The 22610-nt window shown below is 44.7% G+C and overlaps 1 protein-coding gene across 2 annotated transcripts in view; it reads right to left on the bottom strand.

Annotated features, from left to right (window-relative positions):
* Positions 1 to 1776: 1776 nt before the first annotated feature.
* The window catches only part of LOC110527499 (zinc finger protein GLI2), a 69223-nt gene continuing 48389 nt past the window's right edge, over positions 1777 to 22610 (bottom strand). For both annotated transcript variants that reach the window (XM_036982989.1, XM_021608811.2), the window contains 9 exons: positions 20616 to 20817; positions 18356 to 18554; positions 17258 to 17368; positions 16131 to 16271; positions 11860 to 12009; positions 9720 to 9884; positions 6577 to 6840; positions 5055 to 5424; positions 1777 to 4931 (listed from right to left, as the gene is read on the bottom strand). In XM_036982989.1, the coding sequence (XP_036838884.1) occupies positions 2542 to 4931; positions 5055 to 5424; positions 6577 to 6840; positions 9720 to 9884; positions 11860 to 12009; positions 16131 to 16271; positions 17258 to 17368; positions 18356 to 18554; positions 20616 to 20817 (3992 nt within the window). In that variant the 3' untranslated portion in view covers positions 1777 to 2541. The remainder of the gene's footprint in view (positions 4932 to 5054; positions 5425 to 6576; positions 6841 to 9719; positions 9885 to 11859; positions 12010 to 16130; positions 16272 to 17257; positions 17369 to 18355; positions 18555 to 20615; positions 20818 to 22610) is intronic.

Below are 22610 nucleotides of genomic sequence, written 5' to 3' on the forward strand. Positions count from 1 at the left end.
GGTTAGGGTTGAACCAGGATGTGGACATGAAGCTAGGGTTAGGGTTGAACTGGGATGTGGACATGAAGCTAGGGTTAGGGTTGAACTGGGATGTGGACATGAAGCTAGGGTTAGGGTTGAACTGGGATGTGGACATGAGGCTAGGGTTAGGGATGCTAGGATTGAGGTTAAGGCTGTAATAAACCTGGGTTCTTTTAAAACATCTCCAGATTTCTAAGGACCAAAGTTTTTTTCCCTTCAATGTCTACCCAATATAGATGATGTGTTTGTAGTCTATGCATACTGCACAAGTCAGTACATCTCTCTATTATCATACTATTAGATCTACCAATACATTGAGGTGTTGCTAATTTATGACTTGAGTCTCACTAACCCCTTTACTGATACGACTTCATATCCTCGGGCTATTTTCTCGCTTTCATTTCTGAGAGAATAAGGAATGCCTGTGGCAAAAGCTCTCAAAAACCTCAGATCAAACGTATTCTCGGCTGAATTAGCTGTCAGAATAAAATCATTTGTTCCTCAGCGCCTACACTCTGCTTGACGCTTTGTCCCTCCCTGGACCTCACTCTCGCTCTTTCTCTCTCTCTCTCCAACTGGTGGGTGTTTTATGTGGTTTCAACAGGCATTTCCTTTGGGCTAATCTGACAATGCTAATGTTGGACTACACACAGGCTAACTTTTTAAACTGCTCTGTATGCGCTCTGCGCTTTTACAAGTGTGTCCTTTCTCATCGGTTTCTAGAGTGAAACTAGTATTGTGTCCATGCCAACATTACAAGCAGGGGCAAGACAGGGTCAGAAGAGCCTATTTCAAAGCCTCCATAATCACCTTGAAAGATAGCCGGTGTCTTATAAATGTCTGATATGATAGGATACGGTGTGGAGGGGAAGAAATGCTTTGTTGGCAGCAAGGAGGGAGAGAACTTGTGTGGCTTCAAAGAAGACAGTTTTTCTCCTGAATTATTTAAGCAATCAACACTCATATACTTCTGAGATTAAAGGAGAGGTTAACAAAGAACAGTTCAACTCTCTGATGTACCGGCTACTGTGTATTGTGTCGACTGTCTCCATGTTCAGTTTTGAACCAAGGAGTGGGAAATACAACAACGTACCATTTATATTGTGGCGGGGATTTCTGTACTTTACTTTTCTAGTAAAGTGTAACATGAATTTACAGGCCAATTTGAATTAAAATCGGCCTGGTACTGTATATGAGAGAGCTAAAACAACGCAACCTCATTTCAAACATGTCATATTCCACGAGAAAAAACGCCCATGGTTTGAAATAACTCACCAGACAGCAATTCTGTAAAAAAAAAAAAAAACAAGATTGTATTTCATAAAAATGTACAAAATATATATACATATCCAACACAACAGAGTTGCACGGAAGTATACAAAAAAAACTTTGATTCCTAATACTCTATGATATCTTATTATTCTCGTCATCATCAAGGACTGGAGAAAAAGTCATTTGACACTGAAAAGGAGGATCCTTTTTCCCTTTTCGATTTTTCCTAATTCATCACCAAGCGTTAATGGCAACGTTGTCACCCCCAGAATACGTATCAGATCAAGTATTTGCATATTCTTTTGAAATGGTTGTCTAATTCCAGTCACAACTTGTCCCCGACACTGAGACGTCACTGTTCATCTCAATAGTCCAACTCAACCACACAGACAAATAAGACAATGGCTCATATTGAAGACACTGTATGGAAGTAGACCTGACATGACTAAATAGATTCCAAAAAGATTTCTTCTGACTCTATTGAATTATTTAATCATTTTTCTCCCATATTTTTTTTTTTTTTTTTTTTTTTAGCAATTTCTCTGACAGAATTTTTTTTAATGAGTTTCAAATAAGATCTGAAAGAAAGAATCAAATCATTTTAGATCAAGTCATTTACACTATTTACATATATACGTGTGTCTTTAAGATCGAAAAATCCCAAATCCGTATCATACAGAAGGACTTGGTTGCGTTTCAACGTGAACTGTGTCATATGCTCGTCTTGCATATTCTGCGGCATAGCCAGGCACTTGGTAAACTTGTTTTACTGCAGAACTGCACACTATCTCATGTACAACATTAACAGAATTGTGCTGTGGATTACATTATACTTACTTACTCATCTAAGGCAAAATATGGCTTCTCAATAGATATGAAATCGCCATATTAGCTTCATAATGATACTGTACAGGATAATACAATAAGTAGCACAAACATAGTGGTGTTTTAGCATGAAGTCTTCAGAATCTCATAGGTTCCTTAGTCTCTGGTGGTCGTCAAACTTCTCCAATGAGGTGCTTAGTGTTCAATCACATGGTCAGGAGGACCTCTGCAACAATGTTAACTAGTAGGTCCCCCTCTTGTCATTCACACAGTCAGTTTAAACTCTTGGTGGTAGATATACTATCGTTCATAGAGCTTGGGTCACAATAGGTCATTTCTTTTAACACACGTCCTGGGCCAAATACACCAAGGTAGGTACCCTGGTTTTACCTCTGTCTGCCTTCAGTGTATTTGGGATCGTCCTTATGACATCATGTTGAGGAACTTGTTCTCTTCTGCAAGCGCGGTGAGCAGGGAGCTCATATCGCCGATGGCCATGTTGCTTCCCCCTGCAGAGAGGGGCAGGGAGGGCAGGGTGACAGAGTTCTGGGGGGTGGTGAGTCTGGAGGAGGTCTGGGACAGACTCTGGAGGATACTGGGGCTGATGGTGCCTGACATCAGGCTGGAGTGGTCCCCGTCATCCAGCATGGTGTCAAAGTCAATCTGGGGATCCTCTGCCCCTGTCCCATTGGACGAGTCCACCGTACTGGAGACCTGGTTGCTTACTCCCGGTGAGGTCATGGCGGTCTCAGTGCTGTCTGAGGGACATTGAAGGACGTCCACTACTGATGATGCCATCATCTGCATGTTGACGTTTCCGTTTGGCTCAAACACGTGTATCTGTCCTGTGTATAACATAACATTGCTGTTCTTGTTGTTGCCATTGCTGCAGTGATTGCCAATTGAGTTTTGTCGCTGCATTGTCATTGACCCTGAATGCTGTCTGCTTAGAGACTTAGGTTCTGTGGGCGGCCTTGGCTGGAGGAGTATTTGACCTCCATTTTGGATGGGATGCTGAACCTGGGACGCTATATTATACTTCTGTGAGATCATCCGCAAAGAATTCACACCGCTATCCTTAAAAGTGACTTGAGACGATTGACTCCCCCCTGGCTGCGCCCCCAGCCGGCTGTTCTGCGTGTCTACAGTGTGCACCGTCTGTTGTTGTTTACTGTTTTGGCTCAACATACCCAGAGTGCCACCAACTGCCATACTACTACAGGAGGACCGCTGGTTAGCGTTAGCGGTAGCATCGCTAGGACCAAGACCCTGGTTAAACCCATGCCCGAGACTCACTGGTTCATTGAGGTTAGCATTAGCAGGCTGCTGTTGCTGTAGGCTCTGTTGCTGGACATAGCTCAGCCTTGAGTCTGCCTTCTGCAGCTCTATGTATCTCCCCTGCTGGGCTGCGTGAGCCAGGTTGTGAATCATCTGTGCAATGTGTTGGTTGGAGTTAAGATTCTGATTCTGGAACGAGACAAAGTTCTGTTTCTGTTGGACCATGGTGAGGTTTGGGTTGCTTCGACTGAACGGCAGCTGTTGACTTGGGTTGTGAAGAGCTTCCACAGTACCTGAGCTGACCTCGTTCCACTGCACCGGCATGGTGCTCGTCTTACTGGGTAAGGAGGGGAAAGACTGCTGCGGATGGCCTGAGCTTAGGGCACAGAAGAGGGGCATGGTTTGTGGTGCAGATGAGGGGTTCATATTCATATTGGTGTCCACCACAGCCATCCTTTGCTGGTGGTAAAATTGCTGTTGCTGCTGGGGGTTAGGGTTTATTGTGTTTCCATGGAAACCACATTGTGCTTGTCGGTTGTACCCGTTGGCACAGTCTGACTCTCCAGCTCCGCCCTGAGAGGCGATGTAGTGAACTACGTCATCAGGAAGTACCATCATCTCCTCCTCACTGTTGTTGCGACTACCGCTCATGTCGCCGGCCATGGTCTCCATGGCCACGTTCTCAGAGATGCTGGGCGGCCGGGGGCAGTATGGGTATCGCTGCAGACTGCCGTCGGAGCGCGGCTGGTGGCTCTGGGGCGCCAGGTGGCGCCGCTCGGCTGCAGACGGGGCCTGGTTGGGCTGGGAGGCGTGTGGGTGGAGATTCTGCATGTTGCCCGTGCTGTTGTAGCGCTGCACCTGAGGCTGATGGGACAGCGGGTCCAGGGGCGGCGGTCGGGGGACGGGGTCGCTAGCCCGACGGGGAATGTTGGACGGAGCTTCGTGGGGCATCATGCTGCGGCCATTATAGCCTCCCATATCGCCGCTGCAGCGCCTGGGAACACCACTGGGGGCAATGGGGTTGAAGGAGGAGTAACCAGACGACGAGTCTCCCTGGGAAGCATCCCTGTAGAGGGCCATGCAGGTCTTGAGACTCATCCTCTCCATGTTGGGTAGAGGTGTGGGTGGGGCTCCGCCTGTAGCCGCCGCATATTTAGCCTTGAGGTGGTAGAGCTGGGCGGGGGTGAGGCTGAGGTGACTGGGCAGCCCTCCCCCTCCTCCACTCTGGCTGGCGTTGCTGGACCTCCGGGACAGGTCTGTAGAGATGGGGTCGTAGGAGCCGGTGGAGCTGATGTTGTGGTGGCGGTGGCCACTGAACGTGGAGGCGTCGCTGGAGCGGCGGCTGTAGTGGCAGGGGGAGATGCCAGAGGAGCGCCGGCTGATGTAGGCAGAGGAGACGGTGCTGGTGGCGCTGTCCCTGCGCTCCATCAGATGGTCCAGCTGGTTCAGGACAGTCACCTTACTGGAACACAGCTCACTGAGGCTGAGGAACGATCCAGGCCCACCATCCATATTTCCTCTCTCCAGAAGGGACCCTGAAGAGAAGAAAAATGGATTTCACACAGGAGAAATATAGAGTGGTTTTCTGAATGTACTGAATACTCAAAAAAGATAATTATGACAACACTGGTTACTTCTTTCTTTTTACGGTCACTCACCGCTTACTGGTATGGGCGGTAGCTTGGTGTTCTGGACTGGAGGAGCTGGATGATGATTGGCCCACTGGCAGGAGTCCCTCACCATCTTCTGTTTCTCCTTCTTCAGGTGTTCTAGTCTGTGGATGTGGCTGAGGCCTAGGTGTTGACGGAGGTGGAGGCCCACCCCGACCCCTGCTGTCCCAGACCAGAGGCCAGAGAAGGAGGAGTCCATGAGGGGCCCTGAGGGGTCGTCCAGCCCAGTCAGGTCCCCCATGCTTCCCCCGCTGCTGTGGAGGGCCATCTCTACTCCACTGTCATGGTTGGTGGAACTGCCAAGTGGCGACGGCTCGCTGCTACATGACGACTGACCACCAGGGCTGGACTGATACATCTAGAGAGAGAGAGAGAGAGAGAGAAGGAGAGGGAGGGAAGGGGAAAGAGCGAGAGAGTGGAAGAGAGAGAAGCAGAGAGAGAGAGAGAGACAACATGTTTATAAACTATCTAAAAAGGAAAGGGATCGCCATCTAACGAAGAGAAAGTGGAACAGTGATAACAGAACAACATAAGGAGATGTACAGTGAATCATGCAAGTTCTTTTCTCCACAACTTTAATTGTGAATAACGAGTGTTGGTTGGGGTGGCTACAGATTACAGCTCCCTTAAGACCGTCTGTGAATTAGAAATGGGGGAGATGAAAGGATGCTTGAGTACATGCTAAGCCAGCACACAGGGCTATGAATCTATGGCTCTCCGGGTTGTTGGGCTCCCCAGTCCCTCTTTATGTTGTACAGTACGTGGGACTTAAAATTCTGTAATAACTATTATACACATTTTTGGACTGTGTTCCTTACTGGCTGTGGCTTGTCATACAGCAGTAGTGCATGAAATGATGAAAGATATTCTGTATTGAACTGAAGCTCAAACTGAAGCTGTGCTCACCTTAGTAATGTCTGTCCTTAAGGAAAAGTTCAAAGAGAAGAGAAATGGAAAGGAAATGTGCAGAGAGTGTTAAATAGGAAGGATAAAAGTTTGTTAGGTAAGATTTGCATGCCATTGTTAGTAGGGGCTCAGACTGAGAAAGTAGAAGGGCATTATCTGACTGCACAAATCTATAAAGTGGCTTAACCATAGATTGGGAGGCACACATTTTTTATCTAACAAATCAGTTAACAACAAATTGTTATTTACAATGACGTCCTAGGAACAGTGGGTCAACTGCCTTGTTCAGGGGCAGAACGGCAGCTTTTTACCATGGCAGCTTGTGGATTCGATCTAGCAACCTTCCGGTTACTGGCCCAAATCTTTAACCACTAGGCTACTTGCCATAACCGTATGGTAAACATAACCGTATGGTAAAACTGCCTGTTTGCTGAATTATACTTCTACTCCAAATGATCTCTCATTGGATGACACGCTGCAACCCCAAATGATCTCTCATTGGATGACACGCTGCAACCCCAAATGATCTCTCATTGGATGACACGCTGCAACCCCAAATGATCTCTCATTGGATGATTGGCTGCAACACCAGATGATCACTTACCACAGAGTTCTCCGTCTTGATAGACGTGGCCTGGAGGTAGTCCTCCGTGCCTCTCGAGGTGCTGTCCATCTTCTCCTCCATGCCCCGGCCTGTCTCGTTCTCTCCATTCTCTTTGGGTGGCATGGGTCTGCTGGGCGGCAGGTCGCTGCGCTGTTTCTTGGTGACGTGGGCCTCTGGTCCGTGGACTGTCTTCACGTGCTTCCTGAGAGAGCTGGGGTCCGTGTAGCGCTTCGTACACCCGGGGACTTTACACACGTAGGGTTTCTGTGGACACAAATGTATTTATTTCACCTTTATTTATAAAGGTTATACTCAGAGAGATAAAATACATTACAATAGAGACATGTCATGTACATCTACAGTTGAAGTCGGAAGTTTACTTACACTTAGGTTGGAGTCATTAAAACTTGTTTTTCAACCACTCCACAAATTTCTTGTTAACAAACTATAGTTTTGGTCGGTTAGGACATCTGCTTTGTGCATGACACAAGTAATTTTCCCAACAATTGTTTACAGACAGATTCTTTCACTTATAATTCACTGTATCACAATTCCAGTGGTTCAGAGGTTGACTGTGCCTTTAAACAGCTTGGAAAATTCCAGAAAATGATGTCATGGCTTTAGAAGCTTCTGATAGGATAATTGACATCATTTGAGTCAATTCGAGGTGTACCTATGGATGTATTTCAAGGCCTACCTTCAAACTCAATGCCTCTTTGCTTGACATCATGGGAAAATCAAAAGAAATCTGTACAAACAATAGTATTCAAGTATAAACACCATGGGACCACGCAGCCGTCATACCGCTCAGGAATGAGACGTGTTCTGTCTCCTGGAGATGAACGTACTTTGCTGAGAAAAGTGAAAATCAATCCCAGAACAACAGCAAAGGACCTTGTGAAGATGCTGGAGGAAACAGGTACAAAAGTATCTATATCCACAGTAAAACGAGTCCTATATCGACATGGCCGTTCAGCAAGGAACCTGAATGGCCGCTCAGCAAGGAAGAAGCCACTGCTCCAAAACCGCCATAAAAAAAGGCAGATTACGGTTTGCAACTGCAGATGGGGACAAAGATCGTACTTTTTGAACAAATGTCCTCTGGACTGATGAAACAAAAATAGAACTGTTTGGCCATAATGACCATCGTTATGTTTGGAGGAAAAAGGGGGAGGCTTGCAAGCCGAATAACACCATCCCAACCGTGAAGCACGGGGGTGGCAGCATCATGGGGGTGTTTTGCTGCAGGACGGACTGGTGCATTTCACAAAATAGATGGCATCATGAGGCAGGAAAATTATGTGGATATATTGAAGCAACATCACAAGACATCAGTCAGGAAGTTAAAGCTTGGTCACAAATGGGTCTTCCAAATAGACAATGACCCCAAGCATACTTCCAAAGTTATGGCATAAGGACAACAAAGTCAAGGTATTGGAGTGGCCATCACAAAGCCCTGACCTCAATCCTATAGACAATTTGCGGGCAGAACTGAAAAAGCGTGTGGGAGCAAGGAGGCCTACAAACCTGACTCAGTTACACCAGCTGTGTCAGGAGGAATGGGCCAAAATTCACCCAACTTATTGTGGGAAGCTTGTGGAAAGCTCCCTGAAACGTTTGATACCAAATACTAATTGAGTGTATGTAAACTTCTGACCCACCTGGAATAAGATGAAATCTTTTTAAGCTGAATTAAATCATTCTCTCTACTATTATTCTGACATATCACATTCTTAAAATAAAGTGGTGATCCTAACTGACCTTAGACAGGGAATTTTTACTAGGATTAAATGTCAGGAATTGTTTAGAGTTTAAATGTATTTGGCTAAGGTGTATGTAAACTTCCGACTCCAACTGTATTTAATCTGAAGCGATTTACAGTTCAGTGAGTGTATACATTTAAATGTGGCCCCAGCGGGAAGGAAACCGACAACCCTGGCGTTGTTACCACCACACTCTTACCAAGTGAGCCACATAGGATCCAGAGGGAGATGAATATCATGCAGTTCATATTCTGTTTAATAACATTCAAATACATGACTGGGAATTAGAATATCCATCCCCTCCTACTTACTCAGATTAGCTGTGACTAGCAGTTGTTGTAAACACGCAATTAGAGTGTATAAATTATGTATGTAAGACCAGTGACTTGTTGGTTCTGCTTACAGCCACGGAGTATCACTAAGATTTATATGGTTTCCAGTAATAAAGTTAGTTATATTGGTGGGATGGATCCAGTCTTATTTTTCATCCCGAGGGGTTGTGTGTGTGTGTGTGTGTGTGTGTGTGTGTGTGTGTGTGTGTGTGTGTGTGTGTGTGTGTGTGTGTGTGTGTGTGTGTGTGTGTGTGTGTGTGTGTGTGTGTGTGTGTGTGTGTGTGTGTGTGTGTGTGTGTGTGTGTGTGTGTGTGTGTGTGTGTGTGTGTGGATCCATGGGATGCTGTGCTCTCCCCCTATACCTCCCTCCTCTATCTCCTGATGGATAGGCCAGTAGGAGGCTTGAAACGGTTCCAGGGTTCATTTTGTATTGGTGATCTGCAGGTGGTCTGGGTCTCCATTAGGGATGCCTACGCTTGATTCACACTAATCCGTTGTGGGGCTGCCATGCTCATTAGTTCTGTACATCATTATTTACTCATACACACGCCTGCATACACACACACACACACACACACACACACACACACACACACACACACACACTTAGGAACACACGCACGGCCGTGGTTTAATGCAAGAACAATCACTGTGCGTGATGAGAAAAAGTCCACACATCTCATTTCAGCCTGAATATGTAAAAGGCTAGCAGACAACATCATTTTCTTGATGCCACAATCTTTTGGCCCAGGACCTTACAGTAAGTCACAAAAGGTAGAAGAGTATTGATCCTATGGATGTCTGTCTAAGAGAATATCTAATGGGCTCTATAAGTGAGTCTGTCTGAAGTCTTGGCAGGGCAGAATGGAGCTGCAGTGCCGTGCAGTGTGGGAACGTGTCTGCATCCAAAATGGCACCCTATTGCCTGCGTAGTGCACAGTTTTTGACCAGGGCCCTGAAAGTAGTGCATTATGAAGGGAATAGGGTGGTGTTTGGGAGGCTACCCCAGTAGGACCTCAATGAAGTGTGTGTGTGCGCGTGTGCACACCTCGTTGGAGTGTGTGCGGTTCTGGTGCTTGGCTCTGTCCGAGGCATTGGAGAAGGCTTTGTTGCATCCCTCGTGGTCACACACATATGGTTTTTCCCCGGTGTGAGATCGCAGGTGGGTCTTCAGATTCTCCAGGCGAGAATAGGCCTTACAGCAGCCCTCAAACTGCAAGAGAGAGAAAGGAAAACACCAAAGCAGTCAAACACAGGATCTTTGTACAGTTTATTTCACATCTATCCTTGTTTTCCATTTCCGTTTCATTTCTATAAAGATGACCTTTGCAATTATTGTGTAATGAATGACACTCTGGTGTGGAGGCATGTACAGCGCATTCAGAAAGTATTCAGACCCCTTGACTTTTTCCACATTTTGTTACATTACATCCTCTGTCACGACTTCTACCGAAGGTAGCTCCTCTTCCTGTTCGGGCGGCGCTCGGCAGTCGTCGTCACCGGTCTACTAGCTGCCACCGATTCCCTTTTCTGTTGGTTATGTCTTTATTGGTTTTACCTGTTTCTTGTTTCGGGGTTATTGCAGGGCTATTTTAAGCCTGTTTAATTGGGGTCCACCTGTGGGAAATTCAATTGATTGGACATGATTTGGAAAGGCACACACCTGTCTATATAAGGTCCCACAGTTGACGTGGCTTGGCTTGTCCATAGAGCTCAGAGACAGGATTGTGTCGAGGCACAGATCTGGGGAAGGGTACCAAAAAATGTCTGCATCATTGAAGGTCCCCAAGAACACAGTGTCACGTCTGCTCTCACGTTCCTGCCGGTTCATTGGGCTTCCATGCCCCAACCGGCTTGCCCAGCGCCCATGACTCGGCCGGTTCGCCGGGGGGCGCCCCTAGAAGGGGGTGTACTGTCACGTCTGCTCCCGCTGCCCTGCATCATTGCACTCCTATCATCCATTACACACACCTGCCTTCCCTCGTCACCCGCATCAACGATATTGGACTCACCTGGACTCACCCATCACCTGTTATTACCTCCCCTATATTTGTCAGTTCCCCAGCTCTGTTCCCCACTTCTGCATTAGTTGTTTTTTGTTTGTTTTACCTTTTTCCTGACCCTGTTCCTGTCTCGTTCCATGTCCGTTCTATATTAAATGTTTTACTCCCCGTACCTGTTTCGTCTCTCCAGCGTCAACTCATGTGACACACAGTGGCCTCCATCATTCTTAAATGGAAGAAGTTTGGAACCACCGAGTCTTCCTAAAGCTGGCCGCCCGGCCAAACTGAGCAATCAGGGAAGAAAGCCTTTGGTCAGGGAGATGACCAAGAACCCGATGGTCACTCTGACAGAGCTCCAGAGTTCCTCTGTGGAGGTGGGAGAAACTTCCAGGTCAACCATCTTTTCAGCACTGCACTAGGCCTTTATGGTAGAGTGGCCAGACGGAAGCCCCTCCTCAGTAAAAGGCACATGAGAGCCCGCTTGGAGTTTGGCTGAAATCGCTGCCAGAGGTACTCCAACAAAGTATTGAGTAAAGGGTCTGAATACTTATGTAAATGTGATATTTCTGTTTTTAATTTTGTATACATTTGCAAAAATGTCAAAAAATCTGTTTTTGTTTTGTCATTATGGGGTATTGTGTGTAGATTGATGAGGGGGAAAAACTATTTGAATACATTTTAGAACAAGGCTGGGTCGTAACAAAATGTGGAAAAAGTGAAGGAGTCTGAATACTTTCTACATAGTCACCAATCCTAACTTCAGAAACAAATCTCCCCCTGACACCAGTGCATGATTTATGTGAAAAGTTAAGGATTTGGCCTGAAGAGAGAAAATCTTAGATGTTGTACATGAGGGACTTACAATACAGTACCGTAGAGGATATATCTAGGTCTTACTGTAAGAAGGACCCATTGCCCTTACATGATATAATGGTAATAACAGCTGGAACTACTAACATACACCCTACTAACCAGCTTAGGGACATCCTCTATGCGAATATGTAATGTAATCACACTGTGAGCACATTTTTCCTTCTTTTCTAGAATGATCACGTGAAATATTGAGAAAAGCCCAAACGGCATTTCTATATTTGTGTGTGTGTGTGCGTGACGGTACACTCTGCAAGTGTTTAGAGAGGCAAATGCTCAGCGAAAGGCCGAGCCTGGCGACGATCAGTTACTCACGGTACACTTGTGTGGCTTCTCCCCCGTGTGTCTCCTCATGTGAACCACCAGCATGTACTGGGCCTTAAACGGCTTCTGCTCCCTGGAACACTCATCCCAGCGGCACACAAACTCCTTCTTCTCCCCGTGGATGTGGTCGTTATTGATGTGCTGTGGGGGAGACACGCCCGGATGAGACTGGATCTCTACAACCTGTGAGACTTGCGGACCTGTCCAGGAACAACCCCTAGCCCCTAAACACTTGTGTCGATCTAAGGGATTTGGATAGGTGTAAAGCAACAGTCATTCGATTGTAGTAATTATTTTACATCTACATAAGTGCCGAAGGGGGCGGGATTTTCTTTCTGTGCATGGCCTGCAACTTCTCCTGTTGTTAATAAGGTTTACATAATGTGGACATATTTTTTCATTACTCATCTTATATATACAGTTGAAGTCTGAAGTTTACGTACACCTTAGCCAAATACATTTAAACTCAGTTTTCCACAATTCCTGACATTTAATCCTAGTAAAAAATCCCTGTTTTAGGTCAGTATCACCACTTTATTTTAAGAATGTGAAATGTCAGAATAATAGTAGAGAATTATTTATTTCAGCTTTTATTTTTTTCATAACATTCCCAGTGGGTCAGAAGTTAACATACACTCAATTAGTATTTGGTAGCATTGCCTTTAAATTGTTTAACTTGGGTCAAACGTTTCAGGGAGCCTTCCACAAGCTTCCCACAATAAATTGGTTGAATTTTGGCCCATTCCTCCTGACAGAGCTGGTGTAACTGAGTTAGGTTTGTCGGCCTCCTTGCTCGCACACACTTTTTCAGTTCTGCCCACACATTTTCTATAGGATTGAGGTCAGGGCCTTGTGATGGCCACTCCAATACCTTGACTTTGTTGTCCTTAAGCCATTTTGCCACAACTTTGGAAGTATGCTTCGGGTTATTGTCTATTTGGAAGACCCATTTGCGACAAAGCTAAAAATTCCTGATGGATGTCTTGAGATGTTGCTTCAATATATTCACATCATTTTCCCGCCTCATGATGCCATCTATTTTGTGAAATGCACCAGTCCCTCCTGCAGCAAAGCACCCCTACAACATGATGCTGCCACCCCCGTGCTTCACGGTTGGGATGGTGTTCTTCGGCTTGCAAGCCTCCCCCTTTTCCTCCAAACATAACGATAGTCATTATGGCCAAACAGTTCTATTTTTGTTTCATCAGACCAGATGACATTTCCACAAAAAGTACGATCTTTGTCCCCATGTGCAGTTGCAAACCGTAGTCTGGCTTTTTTATGCCGGTTTTGGAGCAGTGGCTTCTTCCTTGCTGAGCGGCCTTTCAGGTTATGTCGATATAGGACTCGTTTTACTGTGGATATAGATACTTTTGTTTCCTCCAGCATCTTCACAAGGTCCTTTGCTGTTGTTCTGGGATTGATTTGCACTTTTCACACTAAAGTACGTTAATCTCCAGGAGACAGAACACGTCTGATTCCTGAGCGGTATGACAGCTGCCTGGTCCCATGGTGTTTATACTTGCATACTATTGTTTGTACAGATGAGTGTGGTATATTCAGGCGTTTGGAAATTGATCCCAAGGACGAACCCAGATTTTTTCCCATGTTGTCAAGCAGAGGCACTGAGTTTGAAGGTAGGTCTTGACATACATCCACAGGTACACCTCCAGTTGACTGAAATTATGTAAATTAGCCTATCAGAAGCTACTAAATCCATGACATAATTTTCTGGAATTTGCCAAGCTGTTTAAAGGTACAGTCAACTTAGTGTATGTAAACTTCTGACCCACTGTAATTGTGATACAGTGAATTATAAGTGAAATAATCTGTCTGTAAACAATTGTTGGAAAAATGACTTGTGTCATGCACAAAGTAGATGTCCTAACCGACTTGCCAAAACTATAGTTTGTTAACTTGTAGAGTGTTTGAAAAACAAGTTTTAAATGACTCCAACCTTAGTGTATGTAATCTTCCGACTTCAACTGTGTATATACCGTATTCTATTCTACTGTATTTCAGTCTATGCCACTCCGACATTGCTCGTCCAAATATGATATATTCTTAGTTCCTTTACTTTAGATTTGTGTGTATTGTTGTGAAATTGTTAGATATTACTTGATAGACATTACTGCACTGTCGGAGCTAGAAACACAAGCATTTCGCTATAACATCTGCTAAACGTGTACGTGACCAACACAATTTGTTTTGTTTTGATTGAGCGTTTCTCTCCCCACAGAAGTCCCTCTGAGGTTGTCTTTTTTTACTAGGTCTCTAGTTGTGTTCTGTTCTGTCTGTCATTGAGTGCATTTGTACTACTTCGAGAGAACACACTATCACCTGGAGACAGAGGTTTTCTCTGTGACAGAGGTCCGTTAGAACAAGCCCATTTCAGCTTGTGACAGAGGCGGAGCAGCCATTTGCCTTTCAAAGAAATTAGGAGTAAAGCCATCAATCAAAGTTTGCCGGTAACTTTCCGTTTTGTCAGACAGTGAAGAAAGACGACGTGATTGTGTTGTTGGGTACGCACTATTTGCCGTGTGGCTCCGTTAGTCTTTGATAAATGAGTTCCACTGGTCTACACTCTTTCCACAAGAGGGATTCTACGGTTAGGGAAATTAAAATCAGTCGTCAAACGGGCAAATGCTCCTTTGCTCCGCTCTGTTTGTATGTGTCTAAAGGGGCAGCCTCTCAACACTTTCATTTAATGGAATTGCCCCGTGACGGATTTCCAACTCTCTTATCCAAGATTGATGTGGCATCCCGCTGGCTGGCGTGCATAGCCTAGGACAAATGGGTCTGGACAGGAATTGTGCTCTTCCCTCATTAGGGCTGTAGTTTTTAAGTGCAGGGGCCCAGTGAGTGTGGGGGGATTACATCTCAAACACCACCGTTTCCTGGGATCCCTTGATGAGCACATCTGCAGAAATAGACCTAATACCCTGAGAACATCAGGAATTACTAACAACCAGGTAACCAATAGGAGGCGTGTGTTTCAACCATGCAAGCTTATAGAGCTAACAAGCATGTATGCATTCACACACACACACGCACACATACACACACACACTTCAGTGCCAAGGACCATCATTGTGGTAGCTAAATGCCAGCATATTCCTTAGGCTACTCTCTCTACTTGTTGGTTTGATGTCTGGCCCATGATAATTAAGCCAAAGACACGGTTGAGCGTGCGTTGACTGCTCTCTCAGACAAGCAGCTCTTTGTCCGTAACTGCCTAACCTAAACCATCCTGGCCTATCATTAGGAAGGTGTTTGTGTGTGTGTGTGTGCCTATCATTAGGAAGGATCTCCGAGAGGTTTAACGTTCAGCTGGAGTGTAACTGTTGGTGACTGAGGGAAACAATGAGGACAGATAATGGAGGCCTTAGTCTGAGCTCTGCGTCACAGTGCCCCACCCCCCACCCTCTCTCTCTCTCTTCCTCTCTCTTTTATCTCTCTCCCTCTCTTTTATCTCTCTCTCTCTTCATCTTCTCTCTCTCTCACTCCCCCCCCCCTCTCTTTCTCTCTGCCACCCCTCTCTTTCTTTCTCTCTCAGTCTCTCTCTCCGTCTGTCCCCGTCTCTCTCTGCTTCAGTGATGGCCTGGAATGCCCCTGCTCGTCCAAAACTCTACATGCCAAAAAGTCCAATCGAGTAAAACAATCCCAGTCTCATGGAAGCTAAACACTTAGCGAAGCTTACTTTATGTGAACAACCAATGAATCAGCTGACTCTCAGTATCTATCTGGAGGAACGCATAATAAAACAGGAGCCCAGTTGAAGTACATTGACAAGCCTCAGTCTTAGAAAGCACTGAAATATGGACTCTTAAGTATGTTAGAGGTTACTGTGGAGACAGGGAAATCAGGGAGGGGTTAAGGGTTTAGTGTTCCTGGCCGGACGGCTTTATGTTGGGCTTCAGAGGTCAGAGGTTAGGGAGCACATATAGACCAAGAGGTCAGTGGGATTTATTCTGCACTTATTCCAGCTGCACTGAAAGGCAGACCTCCTCTCTCCCACCACACACTCATCAGATAGTGACCTTCCTCTGCTCTTGGCCCAGGGCCTGGTTTCTTCGTTAGAACCACAGGTAATATACTTAGCCGTAAGGTGCTTTTAGGAAACCGGCTCCAGGTTGGTTGATTTAAAACAGGCAGGAACATTTTCTGAGCTAGATAAGATAAGGAAATTCTTGTCTGATGCCTGTCCCCTGTCCCGTGTCCCTGTCCCCTGTCCCGTGTCCCTGTCCCCGTCCCCTCCTTACATGGACCAGTTGTTCCTGCGTGTCGTACTCCTTGGAGCATCCTTCCCAGTGGCAGTTGGTCTCATACACCATCTCTGGCTCATGCTTGCATTCATCTTTATCCAAGTCCTCCTTCATGTCCAGCATCCCACCTAGATGATCCTGTTACGAGAAAAGAAAAGAGGAAGACTTTATAGTTCATTCTATCTTACTGTCTAGGAAATGTGTATTTAATTTGAATTTTAACCCAACACAAGCCATTAACACTATTAACTGTTACTGATGTGGGGAGGGGACACCCTGGCATTATCTGAGAGAGCCCAGATTGACTTGACTGGAGGAACAGACAGATGTGTTCATTTTGTTTCTGACCAGGCAGGGATTCGTTGACACGGCTAAGACAGATCCCAGGCCTGCAGGCCGTGTGCGTGTTTGTGTGACGTGCAGCACATCCCCTGGTCTCTTCTTTCCCTCTCCACAGCGCCAGCCTCCCACCCTTCCCTGCTCCAATGTGCTGACTGCAGCATGTTTATCTCTGCACCTCGCCACTATCTTCATCAATTCTACTGGCCCCAAGACGACTATGTACACCGCCATCCCCATGCATCAAACCTGCCTCTGAGTCGAAGAGGAGGGCTCCGCAAATTTGTCAAAAGAGAGAGAGAGAGAGAGGGAGAGAGAGAGAGAGCGTGAAAGAGAGAGCGAGGGAGGGAGAGAGAGAAAAAAGCACCTCAGATGACAATAACGTGGGGCCAATATTTCATTGAAATGAAGTGCTGTGGCACAGTTTACAGCGGCCAGGGAGAAAAGAAGAGAGGGAGGAACAAACGAATGGATGCAAAGCTCTTATCACACAGAGTTTTTCTTCTTTCAGCCGTAGCAGAGAAAGAAACGGGGTCAGGGGACTGGATGGTTCCCAGGGGTCTGTGTCAATTCAGGACAGAGGAGTATTTGGGCAGAGGAAAGGAAGTAAAGGAAACAGTTTTTTTTTCTTGATCAGTTGCAAAGGACTGATCGTTTTTTAATTGCCCTCAACACATCATTCTCTTTAGATCCTATCAGCCCGTACGTCTCACTTCCTGTACAGGGCAACAAAGTTCATCATGACAACTGATTTATAAAGTAGTAGATCCTAATCCCATTCTTACCGGAGAACATGGGGACAGTGGCCTCGGACACTCCACCTCTGTCTTCACCTTTGACCTCTTGGTGATCATGGGATTGACTGTACTGCTCACTGCCGAGTCCCCACTTGTGTTCTGGAGTAGAGGAGCGGAGAGAATAGGAGAGGAGACGAGATGAGAGGAGGGGAGAGAGGAGAGGAACGGAGAGCGGAGAAGAGAGGAGAGGAGAGGAGTGGAGAAAAGAAGAGAAGAAAAGTTAGGGGTTAATACAGGGCTCGAGTCAAATAGACAATCATATATCAGAGTTGAGTCACCACAGAGACTAAACAATTTCAAGTGTTTTATGATGAGAGGGTGGAGTACAATATGAAAACATCCCATCCATCTACAGAGTGAGACCACTGCCCGGGGCTTCAGTGTAAACCTCAGGTGACTCCTGGAGAAACGAGAGTAGGCACACCCCACCACCTACACAGTTGATGCTTCACAATAAGCTGACATAGGCCGTATCTGGCAGTTGACTTTAATAGTCATGCTAGACTGGGATTCTGGGATTGCACTAAACCACAGCAAAGTGTTCCTAATCAGAGGAAGACTTTGCTTCTCCTCAGCATCCCACTGTGTTTACTGTGGTCTGTAACAGAACCGTGGGGTTGGGATCGTGTGTGTTTGGAGAATGAGGGTTTAACGTCCCCAGTCCCCTTATTCATGGGTATGGAGTTTACCTTACGGAGGGGCATTTCAGTGAATGGTATGATAAGAACCACAGAGACAACCACAAACCACAGTGGACGTACACAATGGATGAGGGAAAGGGACAGCAGTATTTATGTTTTAAATCATCTTAAAACAAGTTCACTGACAACGCAAACAAACAGAAGAAAATTGTACGGCTATAGATGTCATACTGGTTTAATTTGAGCGTCCCACACAATACCAGGATTTCCAGAAGGCCACAGGGCAAGGCTCACATTTGGCGGTTATGGATAATGAGAAGATCTACCTCGTACCAGACAATTTAGGCACAGTTCAGGAAGAAGATTGACAACCTGGAGGAAAAAGTCTACGCACATCAAAGCTGGTTTGCATACCACCGTTACCAAAGAAGAAGAGCAGTCTCACCTTTGACTGTGAGCCATTGTTGTGGTTGTGTGAGGCGGGGGGCAGAGAGGAGAGACCCAGGGCAGACTGGCGACTGGAGAAGGTGGGTGGGGGCTGGATGAGAGGAGGGGTGTGGCCGAACACACTCAGGCCTCTCTGCTGGGACAGGAGCTGCTGGTAGGCCATGGGGTTGATGTGATGGGGGAATGTAAAGGACGGACTGGAACACAAGACATTAACGCACATGAGAGATGTGTCTCTTATCTCCAACTGTGACACAAAATTCCACTTTCAACCCAGGTAGCCTAGAGGTTCAGTGTCTTGGGCCAGTAACTGAAAGGCTGCTGGTTTGAATCCCTGAGCCAACTAGGTGAAAAATGTATCAATGTTCCCTTGAGTTAAGGCACTTAACCCTAATTGCTCCTGTAATTCAAGGGTCTGCTAAATGACAAAAATCTAACTCACACGTTGCAAACTTTTCACCCGAACCCAATGTTAGTCATGTATAAGACTGTGGCAGCCGTGCAGTTCTGTCAGCCGGTGATTGTCAAGCAAATAACTGTCGGTCTCACGGTAATTGAACATGAATTAACATAAACACTTTTAGCAACTCCTGGCTTCCACACACAGCCTTACAAGCCACTGATGCAGATCTTTGGAACATCTACATTTTAAAAAGTCTAATGAATCCATGTAATATAGCCCACACCGTCACAATACATCCATTATTTATTTTAGACAGGTCTAAAGAAACATGATATTAAGGAAAAGTAGTCTATTTCAGAAGAACAGAATAGCATACTCTGAGTTGTCCTGATGCTAGGCCCTGATGGCTGTGGGCTACACTAGTTCATTCAGCAGACAAGATTTGCTTAGAATTCCATAGCATTTTTTATATTATTTTATAGTATCATGAATACAATTGAACATAGCTGAATAAAATAGAAAGGATAGTTTCTCCAAACAATTTGAGGGAGTGCACAAGTGGCTATTCTGTGTTGAGTTGTTAACAAAGAAACAGGTCCTCCCATATGCTTAATTTAGAGTTACATTAGTTGTGATATAAACGTTGGGCTATATGTTTGGATTTTTAATACATTCTAAGGCTGCATACTGCGACTCTAATGATGATTTGAAAAAACTTGAAAGGCATGAGCTCTGCTTTGTTTTTTTTTTACGCAGGTTGTACACACTTCATCAGTCTCTCATTCACAATTTGACAAGAACTTGATAATGCCTTACATTTCCTGGCTGCATCACCTTTGTGTGGCCATAATACCCCTTAACAAATCCATGCCTTTTGCGACCCAAGTGGCCGTTGTGCCGTTGGGCTGAATATAATAATTATAATCCCCTTCTCTCGGGCTCCTTGCTGAAGCACCTCTCACTCACATGGCTCTCTGTCAAGTAATCAGGTCTTTCTCACAGGCTACAAGTGAAGGCAGACACATCGGGGACTCAACTACGCACGTCCTTATCCAATTCCGAGGCGCATATTGAAGATATTGGAAGAACTGTCCACATTTACTTTTCGTCAGCCTAACGAGTACTGAGTAGGCCTAACAAACAGCAAAAGAACTAGCCTATGTCAATCTACTATCCCCCATAGTACAAAAGTTTACATTCTATTCTGTGCGAGAAATAAATATTCCAAACATAGTCTTGGACACTAGCATAAAGAAACTGTTTAAGCAATGAGCCTTATGCAACAGATGAGAACGTTTAGCCTAAAAAAGGCAATTTCTTAACATTATAAGTGTAGCAATATGCACATGGCAGTAGGCTATAAGCGCGAATGTTCCATAGGCAGGAAAACACCATTCTCAAAAGTGTCCACAAATGCGATTATGCATGTAATGCTTTTATCATCAAGGTGCATTGTTATGGTGAAAATTATCTTCCCCAAACTTGAAACTATGCCAGTTAGGCTCTACACCCATTGTAAAGCGGATTCATGTGCTTCATTTTATGACGTTATTTGGCCACTTTAGTTGTGATACAATCTTTATCAACATATATAGGCCTATGGGATAGGCCTTATGGGTCTCCCGGTCGGGACACAGCCTGAGATAAAAACCTGGGTCTGTAATGACGCCTCTAGCACTGCGATGCAGTGCTTTAGACCACTGCGCCACTCCGGAGGCATGTATAACTTTATATGACTTAAATGGAGTTTATAATCATGAGACCAGTATATCAGTTAACCCTATCCAAGCATCTTATATCAATCGTTTGAGCAATCAGTTATTACTACATATTGACTAGTTACTGGCTAGGGTACCTGATGCCTCCAACAGAGAGGTGTCCGTAGGAGCTGCTGGCTGCAGAGCTGGAGCGTGAGTTGTTGATGTAAGCCACCAGAGAGTTGGGTGAGGTACGGATCATGGTCTGCAGGTCGATGCTGGCATCCGAGAGAGGAGAGATGGACAGGGCTCGCTTTCTGTTCAGCCTGGGGGTCAGTCTGGGACTGGAGAACCGTGACACTGTGGAAAAGAAAAACACACAGACACATACAGACCGTTAGTCTGACAACCTCTGAACTTCTCCTCTCAGCTGGGCATAGTTGCATCTGATTCAAGTATGCAGAGACTTATTGTCGTAGTTTGCATATACTGAATACATACGTACATGTGTGACGCACACAAAATGTATGGTCACATTCGTGTTTATGTATTGTTTCTTTGTATTGGGGAAGAATGCTTTTACTGAATTGTCAGTCCCCCAAGGTTTCGCCATTGCTATGCGTTGATACTACTGTTGGCCAGTAGGGGGCAGTGAGACGTGTTCGCTTCGCACTGGAACTATATGCGATCCTGCACGTGTGTGTTCTAATAATCAGAGGTGGAAAAAGTACTAAATTGTCATACTTGAGTAAAAGTAAAGATACCTTAATAGAAAATGACTCAAGTAAAAGTGAAAGTCACCCAGTCAAATACTACTTGATTCAAACTCTAAAAGTATCTGGTTTTAAATGTACTTAAGTACTGTGGTGGAAAAAGTACTGAAGTGTCATACTTGAGTAGAAGTAAAAAGTAAATGCTATACATCAAATTCCTTATATTAAGCAAACCAGACGACACGGTTTCCTTACTTTTATTGTTATTTATTTATTTATTTGACAGCCAGTGGCACACTCCACCACTCAGACATCATTTACAAACTAAGCATTTGTGTTTAGTGAGTCTGCCAGATCAGAGGCAGTAGGGATGACCAGGGACGTTCTCTTGATAAGTCCGTGAATTGGATAATTTTCCTGTACTGCTAAGCATTTCAAATTGTAACGAGTACTTTTGGGTGTCAAGGAAAATGTATGGAGTAAAGAGTCCATTATTTTATTTAGGAATGTAGTGAAGTAAAAGTAAAAGTTGCCAAAAATATAAATAGTAATGTAGAGTACAGTTACCCCCCAAAAATGACTTAAGTAGTACTTTAAAGTATTTTTACTTAAGTACTTTACACCACTGCTCATAATTGAGAGAACCTTTGAAAGAGCCACGTTCTCCTGTTTCATAATTTATCCTGTCAGTAAAGTGCAAAAATACACTGAATATCACAATATAGTTATGTAACTTGTCCGTTGAAGTGAATGTAATGATTTTGAACAACATAGTAATTGTATAACTTTGTACTAGATAGAAAACGTATGTCGAGTGTAAAGTGAAATGATGGCGGGGAATTCCTTTGATCTAGAAGAAAACAAATGGTTAACTCCTGAACATTTTTATTTAAAAAAAAAAGACACTCCTGACAATATCCTAAGGATTTAGAGAATTTAATGTTGCAACTGTGATGTTTAATAATTTTGTAATTGTTGTACTGTAAATGTTAGAAAAGCTGCTAGCTTAGAGCTAGCTCCGGTTAGCTTTTGGCTAGTTCCGGTTAGCTGTTTGCTAGCTCCGGTCAGTTGGTTGCTAGCTTCGGTTAGCGCTGTGCTAGCTTGTTCAGTCATTTTTCAATAATTAGCATTAATCTCAGTTGCAATAGTATTGTCTTTCTATTATCCCTTCTTACACTTGGGTGAATGTATTTTGAGCATCGGTTTATAAAGTAACTTCTAATGAGTTATACCAGTCTTTAAAAGTGTTCATGCTTTAGAGTCTCCTATGGGGCTATAGTGAGCAACAGTCAACCACATAATTATAACCTAAACAAGTGAATTCCAGTTAAGAGTAAATGTGTGTGGGGTATAAATGTAAGGAATTTTTGGATTGGAATTCGATTGGAATGTAATAATTTTTATGTGTGAATTTATGTATTTTTGACATGTTTATGAAAT

Source organism: Oncorhynchus mykiss, chromosome 7 (genome assembly GCF_013265735.2).
Source record: "Oncorhynchus mykiss isolate Arlee chromosome 7, USDA_OmykA_1.1, whole genome shotgun sequence".
Classification (NCBI taxonomy): domain Eukaryota; kingdom Metazoa; phylum Chordata; class Actinopteri; order Salmoniformes; family Salmonidae; genus Oncorhynchus; species Oncorhynchus mykiss.